We start from the raw sequence: 17,164 nt of genomic DNA, 5'->3' as shown, positions 1-17,164 counted from the left end.
ATGATGTGCTTTAACAGAATTTTTAATGTGAGGTTGTCCATACTCCGTATGAGAAGTCCAGAATACAGCAGTAAATGAGAACTCGAATACCAGCGGTTCCTATGTCTGGTCCAAATCGTCCAGCAGTCTATAAATCACTTTTTCCAGCAGAACGTTGGCTTTAATGTAATGGATTTGTTCAGAATTACTTTTTGTGATGGATAGTTTGGCTTCAAAGGGAAGTGTAGGGATGTCCATCACCCTTTACTTTTGGTCTTGACTGTGCTACCAAATACATTCATCCATTGCAGACTTGCTGTGGGTTCGGTTCTATCAGGGTCATGCATTTATAACACCATCTAAAGTATTCAAACATACAGGTACTCTTCTGTAGGACCAGAAATTACTATGAACAGTCAAGATAATATTGTTCAAAGTCAATGTAAATTCAACAATGATTTTTTAAATTTGTTCATGCAAATGTGGCACATTTTTAGATTTCTGTAAAAGTGACTCTCCAGGCCCATATATGCACCTTTCATCTAAATTGAGTCAAATGGTTTGTAGCTTTATCTGTACGGACAAATCGTTTCAAGTATCAGCCGGATGAAAACGTGTTTTGATGGGAAACAGATGGTGTGGTGAATGGGGAAGATGGATTGAGACATCATTACCAGTCTATTCCAATCGGCCCGGTCGCCTGCTGTCTTTAGCCTAGTTTCAGAAGCTCAAGTGTGAGTGAAAGGACTCTTCAGATTTATTCAGATTTCATAGACAGCGGCTGTGAATGCCGTTTAACACCATGAGCGCTCATTAAACGTCATTGATAACCTTTTTCTGTAGAATGCATGGGTTTTCTATTCTTGGGTCTGCCATTGGATGGACAAACAGGAAATGATACAAAACAGGACAAAGAAGAAGAAAATAAACTTTGGATCTTCATGAAAAGTAAAATTAGGAATCGTTTTAGGTTCGTTTTAATTGGTCGTTTTGGTATTTTTGCAGAAGTTGTGTTAATGATATAAATTTGTGTAAGGACTGTGTGGTGACTTCTGTCCATTTTGTTTACTTTTAGCGATTACATAACCGTCTCAGATAAACACCATCATTTGAAGTCGCTGTAAGTTTGAACCGGATTGAATTGAAGGATGTTGTATTTTTGCTCTGTTACCGTCAAGCGCCGTAACTCAGGATTTCATTATCTAGCCAGATGGCATCTGTTGTCATGGCTCAGAATTCATGCAGTCGACTCACTTTGTGCGACATTAATGACTTTTCGCTTTATTGATGTGCTTAGAAGCAGATCCTGGCACTTGTAACAGACAGTCTGAATTGTTGTTTTTCTTTTCATGCGGAGATGAAACAATTTTCCTTTGCGTGCGTCCGCGTGCCCTCCCGCCGTCCCGCAGACACCTTCTGTTCCCACTCACAATAGAAACATATGAGCAATAGAGAGTAATGCTTGAATCAGAGTATTTTAACCACTTTTAAACAACAGAGAAATCAAGTTTATCTTCTGAGATAAAGTTCATTGTAGTATGAAATTGTTTGTAACTTCTTAAACTTTCTTTCAGTCAAAGCGAAATACAATTTTATGTGCTCATTGTGACTGCCCATGTGATTTATAAAGGCAACTGTAACTGTTCAAAAAGCATAAAAAAATTCTACTCTGGCCTGTAGAAACTGGAATCGGTACCTTGGCCTGTGTCTTGCGTCGCCATGACGATGAATCCTATCCTAGAGAGCCGCTCTCTCATTCTATTTGGCTCCAAAGCGATGTTTCAGTTTTTTTAGACATTCCTCCTGCACGTTTTTAGGCAAAGAAAGGAAAGAAAACATCAGGCTACCAGCAACACCAACGCAGGGCCGCTTTTGCCAGACATGAGTAAATGTGTGTTTCTATAAACTCGGGGGAGAAGTATATGGCACTTCAATGCAAGACTGTTAGCTAACTGGTGATGATGTAATGCGATTGCAGGAGCAGGTGCAATCAAAACATTATCACCGAAATGATATTGCGCCATCCGCACATGCATTATGTAGACTTTACAAATGTTTTGCTAAAATAGTTGCTTGGTAAACTGTTGCCACAGTATAACAGCTACAATCCGGCTTCAACATACTGCTATAAATCTTTATAAGCCTCTTCAGGATTTAGGTTTCTCAAACATTTTTGTATCAAAGGATATGTTTTTTTAAAAGTTTCTTTTATTTAAATGCCACCGATGTTGTTCGCCTGAAGTCGTTCCTCTGAGACTTATACTTATGATTTTATCTTCAGTTTGACATTTACAAAGGATTTTCTAACAGTGCAATATTAAAAACACAGTACAGTGAACACCCTGACTATAGCGTGATTCACTCTATGTGTGGGATATTTTACTCTCTATTGAGTCATTCACTAATGATGTGTTGGGCTTTCAGATGAGATAAGATTCATTCATTTAATGTGTCATTTAACATTTATGATTCATCTAGTCCCAACCGGATCATTAAGTTGAAGCCTGGCAGTAGCATCGTAAAATGAAATGAATCATTTGATGGATACGTCTGAAATTGTTTTCAGATTTACAGTCTGATCTTTGTCCACTGATGTGATTTTAAGATGTTGATGTTGCTGAATTCTGATACAGAAATTGTGTTAAAGAGTAACTAAATGACATTTCATGCAGTGTATAATGTTGCTGTGTGTGAATGTAAGAACCAAAGTAGGAACTAAAAAATCACAAAATAATACATTGTGTTAATTTGTTAAAATGATTCAGTGATCATTAAGATCTCATTAAGAATTGACATCTTTGTTAAAGACATGTTTAATATACAGATTTGTTTTTGTTAAAAGTTATGAGCAAAAGTAATGGATTGAAGCTTGAAGAAAAACTATCAGACCACAATTTACATCACACGAAACCTTATTTGGTCTTGATCTAAAGTGATCAAATGTGTAAGGTGGCGTAAAGAAGAAGATAAAGAGAGAGAGAGGCTGGTGTGAAGAGGGCGTAAGGGCATGCTGACCTTTCAGAAAGGTCACCTACGGGTCCGCAGAGACTGTGTGTGAATGGCACAAACTTCGTCCATTTCGCTCGGAGTCTGAATACCCATTGAAACACGACAACATTGTTTATTTTTAAAAGAACCTTTTAAGAGAATGTGAAACTCTAAATGTATCATACGGGTCACTTCCATTATCGTCATCTTGTATTCTTCTCCCGAGACTGTATAAATGTTTAATGGTAATAAGAGCTGAATGGACCAACTATTGTGACTCTATTAAATGGTTGTGCAAGCAGTGGGATACTAGTGGCATGTTGAGTGCATTGCATTGTGGGATAGTTCTGTATGCAATGTGCTATGCTGGCTATTTAATGTACACATTTGCAATGTCCTTTTCATGTCTTTTAGAATGATTTCCAATTCATGCTATCTCTCTCTCTCTCTCTCTCTCGCTTGCTCTCTCAGCTTGTGGCTTGTTCTTGACAAATAGTGTTTACAACCAATTAGTGTGATTTGTAATCTGCTTGTTTGCCATCGGTGTGCTGGACTAGAGAAAACACTTGTTGATGTTATTGCTTCAGTAAAAAAATCATTACTGAATTTTCTCTTCACAACTCGGGATGTGACCAAATCAACACTTAGATCTGATGTGCTTCTGTATTTAGATGTCTTGCACAACTTCAAGTCAAGTAAATTTTCATAAACATAAAATATATCCTTAAACCTATTTAAAGCTGTAGTCTGTTTTCACTCTTCAACACTGATTTTAAGTGTAACTAATTTTTTGGTTTATTTCAATATTTTTTAGTTTATATATCTTCATCATTTTGTGATAGTTTTTTTCTCACCCTTTTCTTTAAAGCCTGTGGCAGGAAGAGTACATTCTCAGAAAGGTTTCTTCCGTGAGCACATTGTTAGATGAATGATCACATAAGTGTATCTCTGTAGGAGTTACAAGCACTTGTGATTTTCTGTAATGTTCTGCTCCTTCCCGCAGGCTTTCAGAATGACGCAGCTGAAAATACTCTATGATCTCTGTTTCCCATGTTCTCTTTAATGTATAACCTGTACTCCTTTCATGTAGTTTTGCCATTTGGGGCTCTATTTACAGAACACTAGAGCAAAACAAGCTCTGATCATTTTGATCTGCACACACTGTGTTTTTATAGAGATTTTTATTTGAAAACCAGTTTTTTTTTTACTGCATACGAATGAACAAATGAGTTTTCCTCAGAATGAGAGAGCTCAGTGTATTTTGACAGGTGAAACATGTATGCGTATCTCTGAAAGGAACCCAACCGGTTTGTCCACAGCTGGACGCGGGTTCTCCAACACACCTGCTATCCCCGCAGGCCTGGCAGAGGTACAGACCAGACACTGGCTTTCCAAACCTCCCCTTGGGTGTACTTCTGATGTGACTGAAGCAAGTGAAGTGTGACTTTTTCGCTCAAACGCACCTCTGAGTGACACACAGAGAGAGAGAGAGAGAGAGAGAGAGAGAGAGAGATGAAGAAGATGAAGAAGAGATAACTATTTTTATCCAGTGTGTTGTAGGTCATGTATGTATGATTCCATGTTGCATGTATGCGTGACAGACATTATGTTCTATGTTGTGTCACATGTCTTGCACAATTGTTAACTAGGGCTGAAAGATGTGTATTTATCGTACATGCAGTGTTTTTGACAAATATTGTGAATATGCTTGTGGCAAGTTTAGTGAAGACTCAAGTTGTGAGTGAAATTGTGCAAATGTTAACATTAAAGCAGTAAACAGAAAGAACTTAAGACACAAAAGATCAGTGTTGAAAACTTTATTATTTTTAAAACATTGCCTCCAATTCACAGTCTTAAGATTATAATAATGATTTATAATTTGATATGACTTCAAAAAGACATTTAAAGAACATCGTTTTATATTTCAAAGAGTCTTGATGATAGTCGCTTAAGTTACGGATTGCAGCTTTGAATAAAAAGCTAAACAACAGACAGAATGTCAATTTTAGAGCCAATACATAAATGAGCTATATCACAGTTTCATGATGTCAACAAGTAATGTACGTCTAGGAAATGAATACAGCAAGTTCTTTTAATGTTTTATAAAACTTAATTTTCCCTAAAGGTTATGTGAGTTACACAATGAGTGTTTCTCGCTCTCCATGGATGACATCCTTCATTCCAATCTCTTCTTCTCATTCTTTATTGCTCTTGAATTCTCTTTTTCTTAACTCGGTTGATAGTGATGTCATTTGTTGAATTGATGTCAAAACTTTAAATGCAGGACCTTCAGGGACTAGCGTGCACTCTGCTTTGGTGCCGAGCGTATTGGTTAATTTATTGTTGCCAAGGTAACGTTCACTGACAAAGGATGCTAATGACATTAAGAGCTGCATTTCAATCCATCATCCATCCAAACGCTGGTGGGCATGTGTGGGTATGTTGTTTCATCTTATCAAGATTTTTTGTGTCTCAAGGCTCCTCCACAGTAGTAGATTGTTGTGGGTGGTTGCCAGGGCGTGACTGTACTGTTCCTAAGATGGTTTGGGTGGCTGCAATGAAAGATGTTGCAAGAAATAGCACTCTTTAAATTGATTCTTATTAGAATACTATGAATATGAATCAGATAACGATAACAATTATTTTTATTTTTTTATTTATACATTTGAAGCTAAGATGATTGATGGAGTTTGGATCACAAAATCTATTTTTGAAAGCTTGCTTTTCTAAATATCTAAAAATAAGGCTTTCCTTGTGCAAAATGTATGCATAATAGTATTACATCATTTTTTCCCAGATCAAACTTATACATTTTTTTTAGTTTTGCCACGTGCGTCTTCTCATTTTGATTTTATTCATTTATAGGACTATAAACATTGAATGTATACTAATCATATAACAATATTTTATTATTTGTTCTATTTTTTGTTTAGTTTTTATTTATTTCCCATTAATAATTTCTATAAATGTATTGCCCAGCCAAAATTTGTTGTGTTCATTAGAGTTTCAATATAAAATTCAGTCCTATATTAAAACTCATTGCGATGAACAGATTTTTTTTAGTTTTAGTAAACTATAGTAACCCTTTGAGTTTCATAGCAATGTGCTTGATGTTTCCACACGTTACCCAGCGGCTCCGAGAGGTTTAAGACACAGAATCCCGTTGTGTGCACTTATCAGTGCTAAACGGCCATTCTGTCGAGTGAACGGCCTCCTCTGTCTTCACCAGCCTCTGACTGTGTGACTGTGCTGGGAATTGTGTTTTCTGAATCGTCGGGGCATTATGTCAAGAAAGGAAGAGGGTGGAGAAGAGCAATGGGTGGGCTTGTGGGTGTCTGTACGCTCTTGTGATCGGGGCGTATGCCTGGAGAACGCTGCCATTACTGCTGCATGTTTGGATTAGTGATGAAGTAGAGAGACAGGAGAGGAGAGAGAGCGACGGCGGTGATGGAGTAGAGATCTTGAGGGAGAGAGACATGTTGAAGTTCAGCACCACGCCTCGCTCAAGGTGTTTACAGTTGTGTGTTTGTTGAGGGTGAGATTTGTGTGCTTCTGATGGTGAGTTCTGGTTTAACCTGCTGGCTTAGAAGGTCTAGCTGGAGCGTCTGAAGTCTGCTTGGTTTACTTTACAGTGTTTGGTTTGCATGTTGTGTGAGCTTTTCTGTTTGTTTTTGGGTGGATTCTGCGGGAAGATCCAGATATGTTCTGGTCCAAGCTGGTTTATGTGATGAATGTGTTTGACTATCATCAGACAGTGAGACGGAGGACTAAACCAACAGCACACCAACCGTTTTCTAAAAAAATAACATACACCATCTTAAGCTTTGGCTTTTTGATGCAAATCGCACTTTGTCTTTTGCATATTCTGGTTCTAAAATTGCAAATTTTAAACAGCTGTTTGTTGTGAGAAGGTTTGGCGCAAACACTCTCTAACGTTTTTGACTCGTGTGTTTTCTCTTCCACAGTCACAATGAGCGGAAGGTGACCTGCAAACATCCAGTCACAGGCGTTCCGTCGCAAGACAACTGCATCTTTGTCGTCAACGAACAGTGAGTCATTTCTGCATCTCTCTTCAATGGCTCTTCACAGTTTTCTGCTGCGTTCACACAGAAACAGAATGCTTTGTCTGAAAGTCACAAAAGCAAAATCAATATAATGATTCATGCCGGCTGTAGCGTCTCGCTGGAGCCGGACATCTCTAGATGTTTTTGGAGTGTAATGGATGCTGTTAGGACGTGTAATGACTAGAATGGGGAAATTAAAGAGGACACATTCAGATTCGAGACAAATAAGTCCAGATATGTTCTTTCTGGGCCACTCGGATTATAAAGGCCTCATTATTCTCCATTAGTTCACTGATGGCCACATTTGTGAGGGGAAATATAAAAACACGTCCAACTCGAAAAAGAAAAAACCCTTAAACTCGAAAGAAATGCTTGTATTTTTTGCATTAAGTATATGAACCCAACAACCCTGGGACTTTTGAGATGCATTTGGGTTTTAATAACTATTTCTCATATTATTTATTACTTGGGTGTAATTTATGTAATTCATTTTTAATCACATTAAAATAAATACAAAATATAGGAGGAGTTTAGGTATATTGGGACCAGAGTTAGTTTAGTTTTCACTTTAAATAAAATTTTGTTCATATTTTAAACTTAATTTTGGTTTCTTTTTGTTATTATGTTGTGCTATATATGTTTATTTTTGTATGATTTAGATGTTTATTCCATGTTTATAAATGAATGAATGAAGTGTCCCAATTCACCTGGAATCACCTTAATTGTTTTTAGATTGGGGTGAATCCTGACCAAGACATATCCTGATGGTTTTATTTAGATTCACAGCCTGTCTGCTAATGTGTGTGTATGTGTTACTATATGTGTGTTTGTTCGCTATTGGGAAAAAAATGAACTGTGAATAATAAACACACCCCCACACATTCACACAAATCCGTCACCAATTAACAGGCCAACATTCACTGGAGACCCGAGAAAACCATTACGCTGGATATCAGGGGTGTTGTCGGATAAAACCAGAGCCGACAGGGAGTTAAATCTTGAGTCAGTCTGGGAAAGGTCCTCCTCTTCTTCACAGCTCACCTCTGCCTGTCCAGCACTGCTGCTCTCCTGATAATTGGCCGGCCGGATGCTTTGAAAGTGCAAAGGGAAAGACTGAAAGACGCCTCGTCTTTATCTCTCGCTCTTCTCTCCTGTGTCCTTCAGTGAAGAACTTTCTTCGTTCTGCTGCGGATGAGCTGCAGAGCTACCAGTTTAATCTCTGTCCTGTAGATAAATCTCAAATCTTTGAGAGGATGAAAATTAATTTTTGTTTATTGAATACAACAGCAGAAGTTCAGCACTGTTTTTACACTTCGCTTTTAGCGTCTTCTACATCACACAGCAGCTTCCTAAAAGACTGAACAGACTGAAATTTAGCCTTTTTTCTAATAAAATGTACTCTTTCTCTTATCTTCCTCTCCATCACAGTTCTCAAAATGTATCGGTCTTAATTTGAGACGACAACATCCCGTCATACCAGGTCCCAGTGAAGCAAAACGTCATTGATTTATATCACATATGTGGCATCACGAAACATGATTTTGAATGTAATAAAATTTCAGTCTGACGCTCACACACAGGCTAGTATTTCTTTTTCAATTTTTGATCTTGTCAAACATTATCTGTCCTTTATTGTATTAAAAATAGCAGATGAGATTAAATGAAGTGGGAGAGAATTGACATTGACAGGTTAGACATTGTTTAAAGTTCAGCTCTGCTCCGTGTTCAGGACCCGTTTCAATTATCACCTCCATCACACTTATCTTGTAATGCAGTGAGGTAGTTGCTAATGAGATTTACACTTCGTATTACTCACCCGTTCTGCATTTGGCAGCATGAGTTTCACTGTAAGGTGTGTGTGTGAGCGTGCATGCGAGTGTTTTTGAGATTTCTTTGTGTGATGTCATGCATCCCTTGATACCTCACAGCACAGAATGTGACAAAATGCTTTTAGTTGGTTGTGCCGTTGGATTGGTTGTCAGCATCTCTTTGGTTGCCTGTATAACAAGATTCGGTGCCCCTCCCACCTCTGTCTCAATTGTTATTAGATTTTTAGATGGTCACTGATAGAAATCCGTACAGGGTAAGAGATACAATGATGGATATACGTTTAAGACTAATGGCATAGTTCATTTTGTAAAGATAAATAAAGGTGCTATTAGATGTCAGATTGAATCCGATGCGTTTGTTTAATTTGCAATTCCTCTCCAAAGCTCTTGTGATTAAGTCATAGATTTACTTCGACAAATAAAGCATTGCTTCTTAACATCTTCAATGTGTCTTAATCAGCTGGACAATAAAGTTTTCTGGGCCAGGGAGATTGATGTATCTGCCTCGGACGAACCAAATGCAGATGCTTTTTATCCTCCACACGTCTCACATTTGCCTGAAATGCACATATATTTAGCACGTGATGCGTTGTATATTGTGTTTAATGCATATTAATGGATGGTTTGTTATCTTGGGGAATGTTAGTGTGAATATCCGTACCTAATCTGAATGATTGATGTTATGAATCCTCTTGCGGTCACTATTTCCATGTCTGCTTCTCGAACCCACTGCTTTAAAATGGAGTGAGAGTAGATGCTTTCCAAGCCTCTCCAGTATGCTAATGCAGGAGGCTAATGGGTTTAAATGGTGCACTGAAGCTTTGCTTTCCTGATAACAAGGTTACAGACCCACAGTCCCCCATCTTTTACATCCACACGCTCGCCTCGGTCTTATGGTTTCCTTCTCGCTTTAAACAAGAATTAAACTTCTCTAATCTCATTCAGATTCTAGGTGGAAGATTGGTCACAGTGTTCTTGTGCTAGACGTATTCACTCGTGCTAAGAGGTGACAACATCAGACAAGCATCATTGTTTCCCATTACCGTGAAACCTCATTAGATGAGCCATTACATTTTTTTACCTCTTGTGTTTTGTAATCTTGGACTGTTTTTATATTTAAGGCTGGAGTAGAATTGTTTTCAACCTGCCTTCCATAGATATGTATAGATGCCAGCGAACTGACACGTCGATGTGTCCGCCATCTTGGTACAGTCAACATTTAGTATGTGGTGAAAACATTTAAATTTAAAGTTATTGGAAAACCTTTCACAGGTGTGTTTTTGTGTTAACTCTGTAATACAGGTTTTAAACTTTTAATGTTGTGTTAGCTAACGCCTTCATCTTTTTGTATTGTGTATTCCGTTTTAATGTTTGGGTCTACATAACATTACATAACGTTTGATATTCATGCAGTTAATTTACACTTGAGTGTTCACAGACTGGCTTTGACTGTTCCAATATGGCGGACGACTTATGTATAACGGCGCAAAAAACTGATGAGGCATCTATTTACATTTATGCTGTTCTTTTATTTGGAGTAACAGACTAAAAACTATTATACAGTCATGTGAATATATTCATGTATAAATCGTTATCTGGAGGTTTGAATGATGGCCTCCTGTTGTCTACCTGTTTTCATCAGAGAGCTGATAACAGCAATCAGATGGCACACGGGCTGATTGCATTAGCACACAGATAGTGAAGTTGAATTTGACATTCAGGGTACAGCAGATAAATACCGCTTTGAGTATAGAAACCATCTGGAGTCCAACTGAGATGATGAGGAGTCCAAAAGTATAACTACACGTGACCCAATACAATGGCAAAATATATCTGATGCACATTGAACATTATATTTTATCCTTACATTTCTTAACATCTTCAACTGTATCTTTTTTATGATTTACCTTTGTTACCGTAGCCCTGCTGGAAAAAACACATCATCAGGTGGTCAAGCTGGATTTTGGGACATGGTTAACCATCTCACCCGTGTCCCCACTTATAGACTAACTTGGACCAGCTTTATAGACACTGTGTAAAACCAGCTTACCTGTTAAACTGGTTTCACCTGGATTTTACAGCAGGGCTGCCATTAATCTTCCTTTGACGGTTTGATAGAGTTTCTGTTGAATGTTTGTCATAATTATAATTTGCTTCAGAGTTGTTTTAAAGCCCAGATGACTGTGCATTCGGTTTATTGTTTTTCCTTTTCTGTTTTCTAGCCTGAATTGTGGGAAACTTGTCCATCCTGTTTTAAACAGGTAATGCTTGGCTGGCTAATGTTTGCCTTTCCGCAATCTTTTGTCTTAAGCTTCACACGCTTCTTTTTTAGAAATGGAGGCTCCATTCATCCCTGGTTGTATTGCTCTTCGGTCTCATTAATTCTGCTCATCCTCTAACCCAAGGCACTGTTTGAATTGGATCGCCTGATATGCATTGCTAATGTGAAGATATGCAAGATTTATGTTTGCCGTCCGATTTGTCTTGCCCACGTTGAATATGAATCACCGCTCGTGTTGCTCTTTTAAGGACGAGACGTTCAGTCTCCGTCAGAAATGAATTATGTTGTCCTCCGTCACTTCGGCAGGGGTCCTGTGATCCCACGCTTTACCAGAGACTTTGAGTCTGTAAACAGTCCTGTCAAGCGTTGGATTGAGATGAAACAATCGTTAATCTGAATTCATGCCCATTGTTATGGGGCTTGACGTGAACGCACCCCTGGTGGCCCTGTCTTAGATAACAGGTGAGCGGTTTTTTTTGATAACATGTAGGAGAGTTCCTGTCAACAGTTTCGCGGCACCGGCTTTTTCTTTCTTAAAATAAAGTGCCTTTACAAAAGGTACATGATAATGAAATAAGTTACTATAATTACATCAAAGCGTTAAGTAGAACAATGAGATAAAAATATATCTCTAAAGTAGAAATATAAAGGCACCCATGAAGAGGAAAGTTGAGCTTCGTTCTGAATGTGTCCTAGAGGCCTGCTTGCCTAATTTTGCCTTTTTGTTCCAGAGCTGACATGCCAGAAAAAGCCCACAATGCTGTTCTTTTTTTTCTTTTTTGGGTAACATCTGGCTTACAAAGTAGGACGACAATTTAGGCTTCCAGAGTTCTTCTTTAAAGGCTGTTTACTGTGCAGGAATATGCAAATCCAACACAAAATCACAACTGATTCTATTCACAAATTTATGAATGATATTCGGGCTGCACAATATTTTAAAGTTGTCAATGCATATTGCAATGATTTGCAATAACAGAATAACTTGTATGTTGGTTATATCATTTTTAGTTTTTAAATATATTTTAATATACTTATAAGTTGTCTTTCCAAACGAAGCATTGTCCTATCACATTACATAAGCTATTATCTCCATTAACGTGCAGTCCTGAATGATACATTGATGCACATTATTTTAAAGAGATGCTTTTCATAATCTTTAACAAAACCAAGAAGCTCAGTCCACCTTTCAAACAACTTTCCGTTCTACTGACATCACCAATCCCTTTTACTTTTAAGCTTCACCCTTTTAGCAACTTTACACAGTCAGTTACCACCATGGTTTATCCAGGTAATGTCGGGCTAATTTCACCCTTCCTGCCATTCCCTGATGTGGTGGTCATGTGTCATGTGAGCGATGCCCGCCAGCGTGGCTAAGAAGCGGCGCGCTAAAGCTCATTATCTGAGAACAGATTAATTAATGAGCACTAATAGCCGTATTGAATGCCCAATTTAATTTGAGCTCAGCGGCCTGGAAGGTCGTACACGGATCCTTTTACCAGTCTGAACCAGCAGGCCTGTGTCTACCCTGCATGAATCGGTCATGTGTAATTAATGCTAAACCCAGCATCACTATTTTCTGATGCTCATAGGAAAATAAATCACACATGAGATCTCTTTAATGTCAGTTATTTCTCCTGGACATTTCCTTCAAGATTTGACACGAGTGTGTGTTGTTTTTTATTTGTCTGTATGTGTGACAGCGGCGTGTGCACCATCAGCTGACTGTCGCATCATTCCACAATGTGATCCTTTGTGTCTGTCTTAAAGTCAGATGCTTGTGTTGTCACGTAACACACATGTAAACAGTCTGTGTTAAATGCAGGAATTATATTTTATCTCCTGACTCGGGGGCCTGTCAGCAGCGATTGTCAAGATGGCCCTCGCCACCCACAAGAATCTCAGAATTTGTTTAACAACGCTAACGTTCACTCTTTTGTAAAATGGGAGGAAGGTGACCCAGAAGTTAGACAGCTTTATTATTTTTTACCCCAGTGTTTTTTCTTTACCTCGCTCCAGATAGACGTCAGAATATAGGGCAACCCTGTGGGACTATACCCCTCACATGCTTCATTGTATTTTCTCTTCGCTGTTGTTAAACGATGAGGATACGGCAGCGCTCTGAACCTTGACTCTAAGTCTTCCTTGCGTTCAGATTCTGGTGCCCTTCAGCTTGGCTAGGTCATAAACGTTGAATGCGGTTTGTCAGACCTGCAGTTGGCAGCCCATTTAAACTTGTCAATTGTGTAGGAGGAGATCAGCGGAGACGGGGAGTGAGTAATTGCTTTGACGCATGGGGCCTGTCTCCTTCTTCTCGCTCTCTCTCGCTCTCTCTCACTTATTAAAAGCAGAGTTTAGAGACTCAAACTCTGTGGTTCTCTCTAGAGAAGATGAGACTAACTTTTCACGCTTATCTGCACAGTAGTTGCTCTGCCTTCAGTTTTTAAAGAAACACACCCATTTCTTTTTACTTTAATGTCTATGCGGCATCTCAGACACGCTGTTAAAAATATTTTTTTATTTACTTAAGTTTTTTATGAATGTGTTAGACCAGAAAATATACTGAAAAGACCCACCCAACAAGTGCCCAGCACACATGTTAAATAATGTTTAAAAGAATCCCACCATGCATCTCATGAAAGGGACATTTGAAAATGAACAATGTACTGAGCTTAAATCGAAGACATCTGTGGTACTTTAGAGATATAGATTTTAGAAAGTTTTGTAATATGAAGTATTAAAAAGTTATAAGCTACAAAATTCCAATGCTTCCATTTGTGTTGTTAGAACTTTTCATGGCTTTTATTTTTAAGTGGCTCATTTTGCTGACCACGAAGTAAAGAATGTAATATACCTGGGTTAATTGGTTGTCTTGTGTTTAAAAGTACTGGCTGTACTTTAGAAATAAAAAAGTAATTACAGAAGATTATTTCCAGCGCAGCATGCTGGAGTGTTTTAATGTACACTTCAGTGTTCTGTTCATTTGCACTTTAAGAACAGATGGAAATAGTTGTCTGTTGTTATCAACAGCATTGTAGTAGATGCTGTCGTCTGAAGACATAAGTTTGACATACATCTGTTTTAACACGTCCATCTTCTCAGACCAGAGACCAAAGCTCCAGCTCCAACTGAGAAGAAAGAACGTCCCACCAGCACCATGAGCGAAGCCTCCAACTACACCGGCGGCTCTGACTACACAACACATCCCAGTAGTCCAACCTTAAGAGTGAGTGTACACACACACACACACACACACACACACAGAACGACATGGTGACCTTGACCTAGTTGAAATAACAGATTGTGCCGTCCCATCATGCATCCGTAGCATGTTACACTCATCCTCATTACAACACACATGCTCATTTGGTGTTCGTGCAGAATTGATGTCAAGTAAAAAATCTAATGCAGGCTTTATTAGGGGCAGTTCTGTGAACTAATGCATCATCCCTCACAAACACATTAAATAAATCGAAACAATTCATGAGTCCCTATGGCTTGCAAGTTAGTGACTGCATTTAATGCCCCCGAATAAATAATATAATTTTCACGTACACAGAAAGCAGATTAGTTGTTTATCTCTATAAAGCCAAGAAATGATGTCAGTTTCACTGTGAAATAAAACTCATTTTCCAGTCTGATCATTTATTGTAAGCATTGTACATTAGAGAAGTTATTGAAAAAGCTCTCGGATAAGTGACTGGAATCTGAATGATAGTCTCATTAGAAAGAGAAAAATGAAATGTTGCTGAGACAGATAAACACGCCTCGGCAGATCCTCAGCAGCAGTTTGAAACTGTGCGATTGTAAGCGTCATCTTTTTCGAATGCACAGCTTATTTTTAGAAGTGCACTAACCAGCTTCACTTTACTGGAGGTTTATCAATGAATAATGTATGTAGATATGCCGGAACACTCTTAAAATATTCTTCGTAAATTGTGTCTGCAGCAGTCAAGAACTTCAAAGAAAGTGCACAACTTTGGGAAGAGGTCCAACTCCATCAAAAGGAACCCAAATGCGTCTGTGGTGAAGAACGGCTGGCTTTACAAACAGGTGTGTGACTCCGGCATCTGCTATACAACAGTGCAAACAACGATTGCTGTAATAACACCTCTTAGGTGGGGAACGTTTTTTTTTTTAAATGATGAGAGCTCGCCAATGGCAGGGAAAGAGTTAAGTGTACAGTTCGCGGATGGGCACCTGAGGTCGGCAGATAGTGTGCACATCATCCAAAACGACCTGAATTCTGACGTTAATCGAACCCGGGTTATCATCTTTAAAAACATAAGTGCAGGTAGTCACATATGTAGAGTGGTATCTAAAAAAAAAATCTCCCTTTTTAGTTTTCCACCATTTTTTGTCTTTTTTAGGAATTTTCAATGCTTCACTATACAGTAGTGTATATACATTAGTAATACATTTGTAATACATTTCTACCAAAAAATACTGTAGTATACTAGAGTAAAACTTTACATTAAACATTAAACTGCAGTAAAATTATTGTGTTCTGTAGTATATTTGAACCTTACTATAGTATATATGAAAGTATACCTATAGTGTTTACTACAGTTTATGAATTTACTACGAGTAAATATTTTGTCATCTGATTGAAATTAACCAGACTTTTATTTTGACAGGTTGTTGCGAGGATGCTTGAGTTTCAATGTGTTTGAAGGTAGTTTCGCTCAAACAGTGGAACACTCGTAAAATAAACTCTGTAGGTGAAGTTCATGTTCTTGTATAGTAAGATTCAGAAATCCACGGGTGTCACTCACACACACGCAGAACAAGCAAAGGACATATTTTAATAGCAGAATCCCGCTTTCGTGATGCCTTCCATGTATTCCCACATCGCGCAGATCTCAGGGCTCTAGATTAATGGACCCGATGCAGCCGGAAATCAAGTTTTAATCGCAAAAACGAAATAAAAACGAAAGTAAATAGTGGTGCGGGATTAGTTAACCTCACACACGAACAAGTACAATGACAAACGCACTTCACACAAACAAGCTGCTCTGTCTAATGCACCTACCAAACTGTATTGCACGCGTGCTACACTATAAGTTTAATCTTAGCACAGACCGTTTTTTTTGTAGCATGTGCGACACTGTGCAGCCCTGATAAGTTATATTTGTTTTTTTGTTCCTAAATAGGCAGATGGTGTTTTATTGCCATTAAAAAGTTCCTTAACAAGGTTGCCTGGACATTTATTAAGAGTAATCTCTTTATTTAAGATTGTTGAAGTAAAACTCATGCAGTCTTTTTTTATGTTATTTACAAGGAATTGTGCTTTGGATGGATATTATTGTTCACATTGTAAACACCATTTATCATTTCTAAACAGTTTCATTGGTGAGAAAAGAGATGAAGCACATTTAATAGTGACTGTGACATTTGTAATCAACATGTCATTCTACTAAATGTGTAAAAAATCAGAAGGCATGTTTTCTCAGATTCCTTTCACTCTGCACTTCACATTTTATCCATGAGAAGTTCAGTCTGTGTTTTTCTGCACTATATGCTCAAGTCCACAAAACATTTGCATCATTTGAAAACCCTGCTCTTCTGAAGGTCAGAATGAAATAAAACACAAAGCCAGTTATCCGGCTGCCTCTGTAACTTCTGCGTGTGTGATTGCTGCGCCAGCGTTCCTTTGAAAACACAGCATATCCACCGAAAACACGACTTCAGAGGAGGACCACCCCCTTCCCAAAACATCCTCCATCAAAGCTGCTCCCACAGCACACGCAAAACCGCCTGCCTTTGCTGTCTGAATTAAAATTTAAATGCGAACACGATGCAAACAAACAGTTTGGTGCCGGGGAGGAATAAAAATGTGATTCATCTCCGGAATTAAATAACTGCTTGTGAAGCAGAGATGATGCTCTGGAGATGAGCAGTATGACAGTATCAAAAAGCAAGTGAGGGACTAACAGAAACAGATTTTGTGTTTTGTTAGGAATATTAAGCAATACGGCAAACTGGTGTCTGTGGAGATTTGCTTTGAGCGTTGGCGGGCTCTGATG

General features: G+C 38.4%; 1 protein-coding gene across 12 annotated transcripts in view; it reads left to right on the top strand.

Annotated features, from left to right (window-relative positions):
* The window catches only part of plekha5 (pleckstrin homology domain containing, family A member 5), a 144,103-nt gene that overhangs the window by 108,285 nt on the left and 18,654 nt on the right, over positions 1-17,164 (top strand). For 6 of the 12 annotated variants that reach the window (XM_056747860.1, XM_056747872.1, XM_056747871.1 and 3 more), the window contains 4 exons: positions 6,933-7,016; positions 11,083-11,121; positions 14,241-14,364; positions 15,087-15,191. In XM_056747860.1, coding sequence (XP_056603838.1) covers positions 6,933-7,016; positions 11,083-11,121; positions 14,241-14,364; positions 15,087-15,191 — 352 coding nt within the window. Of the gene's footprint in view, positions 1-6,428; positions 6,476-6,932; positions 7,017-11,082; positions 11,122-14,240; positions 14,365-15,086; positions 15,192-17,164 lie in introns of those variants that run through there. The other 6 variants (XM_056747866.1, XM_056747862.1, XM_056747868.1 and 3 more) reach the window with 3 other exon arrangements.

The sequence above is a fragment of the Triplophysa dalaica genome, chromosome 5 (assembly GCF_015846415.1).
Source record: "Triplophysa dalaica isolate WHDGS20190420 chromosome 5, ASM1584641v1, whole genome shotgun sequence".
Lineage (NCBI taxonomy): Eukaryota > Metazoa > Chordata > Actinopteri > Cypriniformes > Nemacheilidae > Triplophysa > Triplophysa dalaica.
Note: the sequence above shows the minus strand (reverse complement) of the source record. Positions and strands in the feature narration are given on the sequence as shown.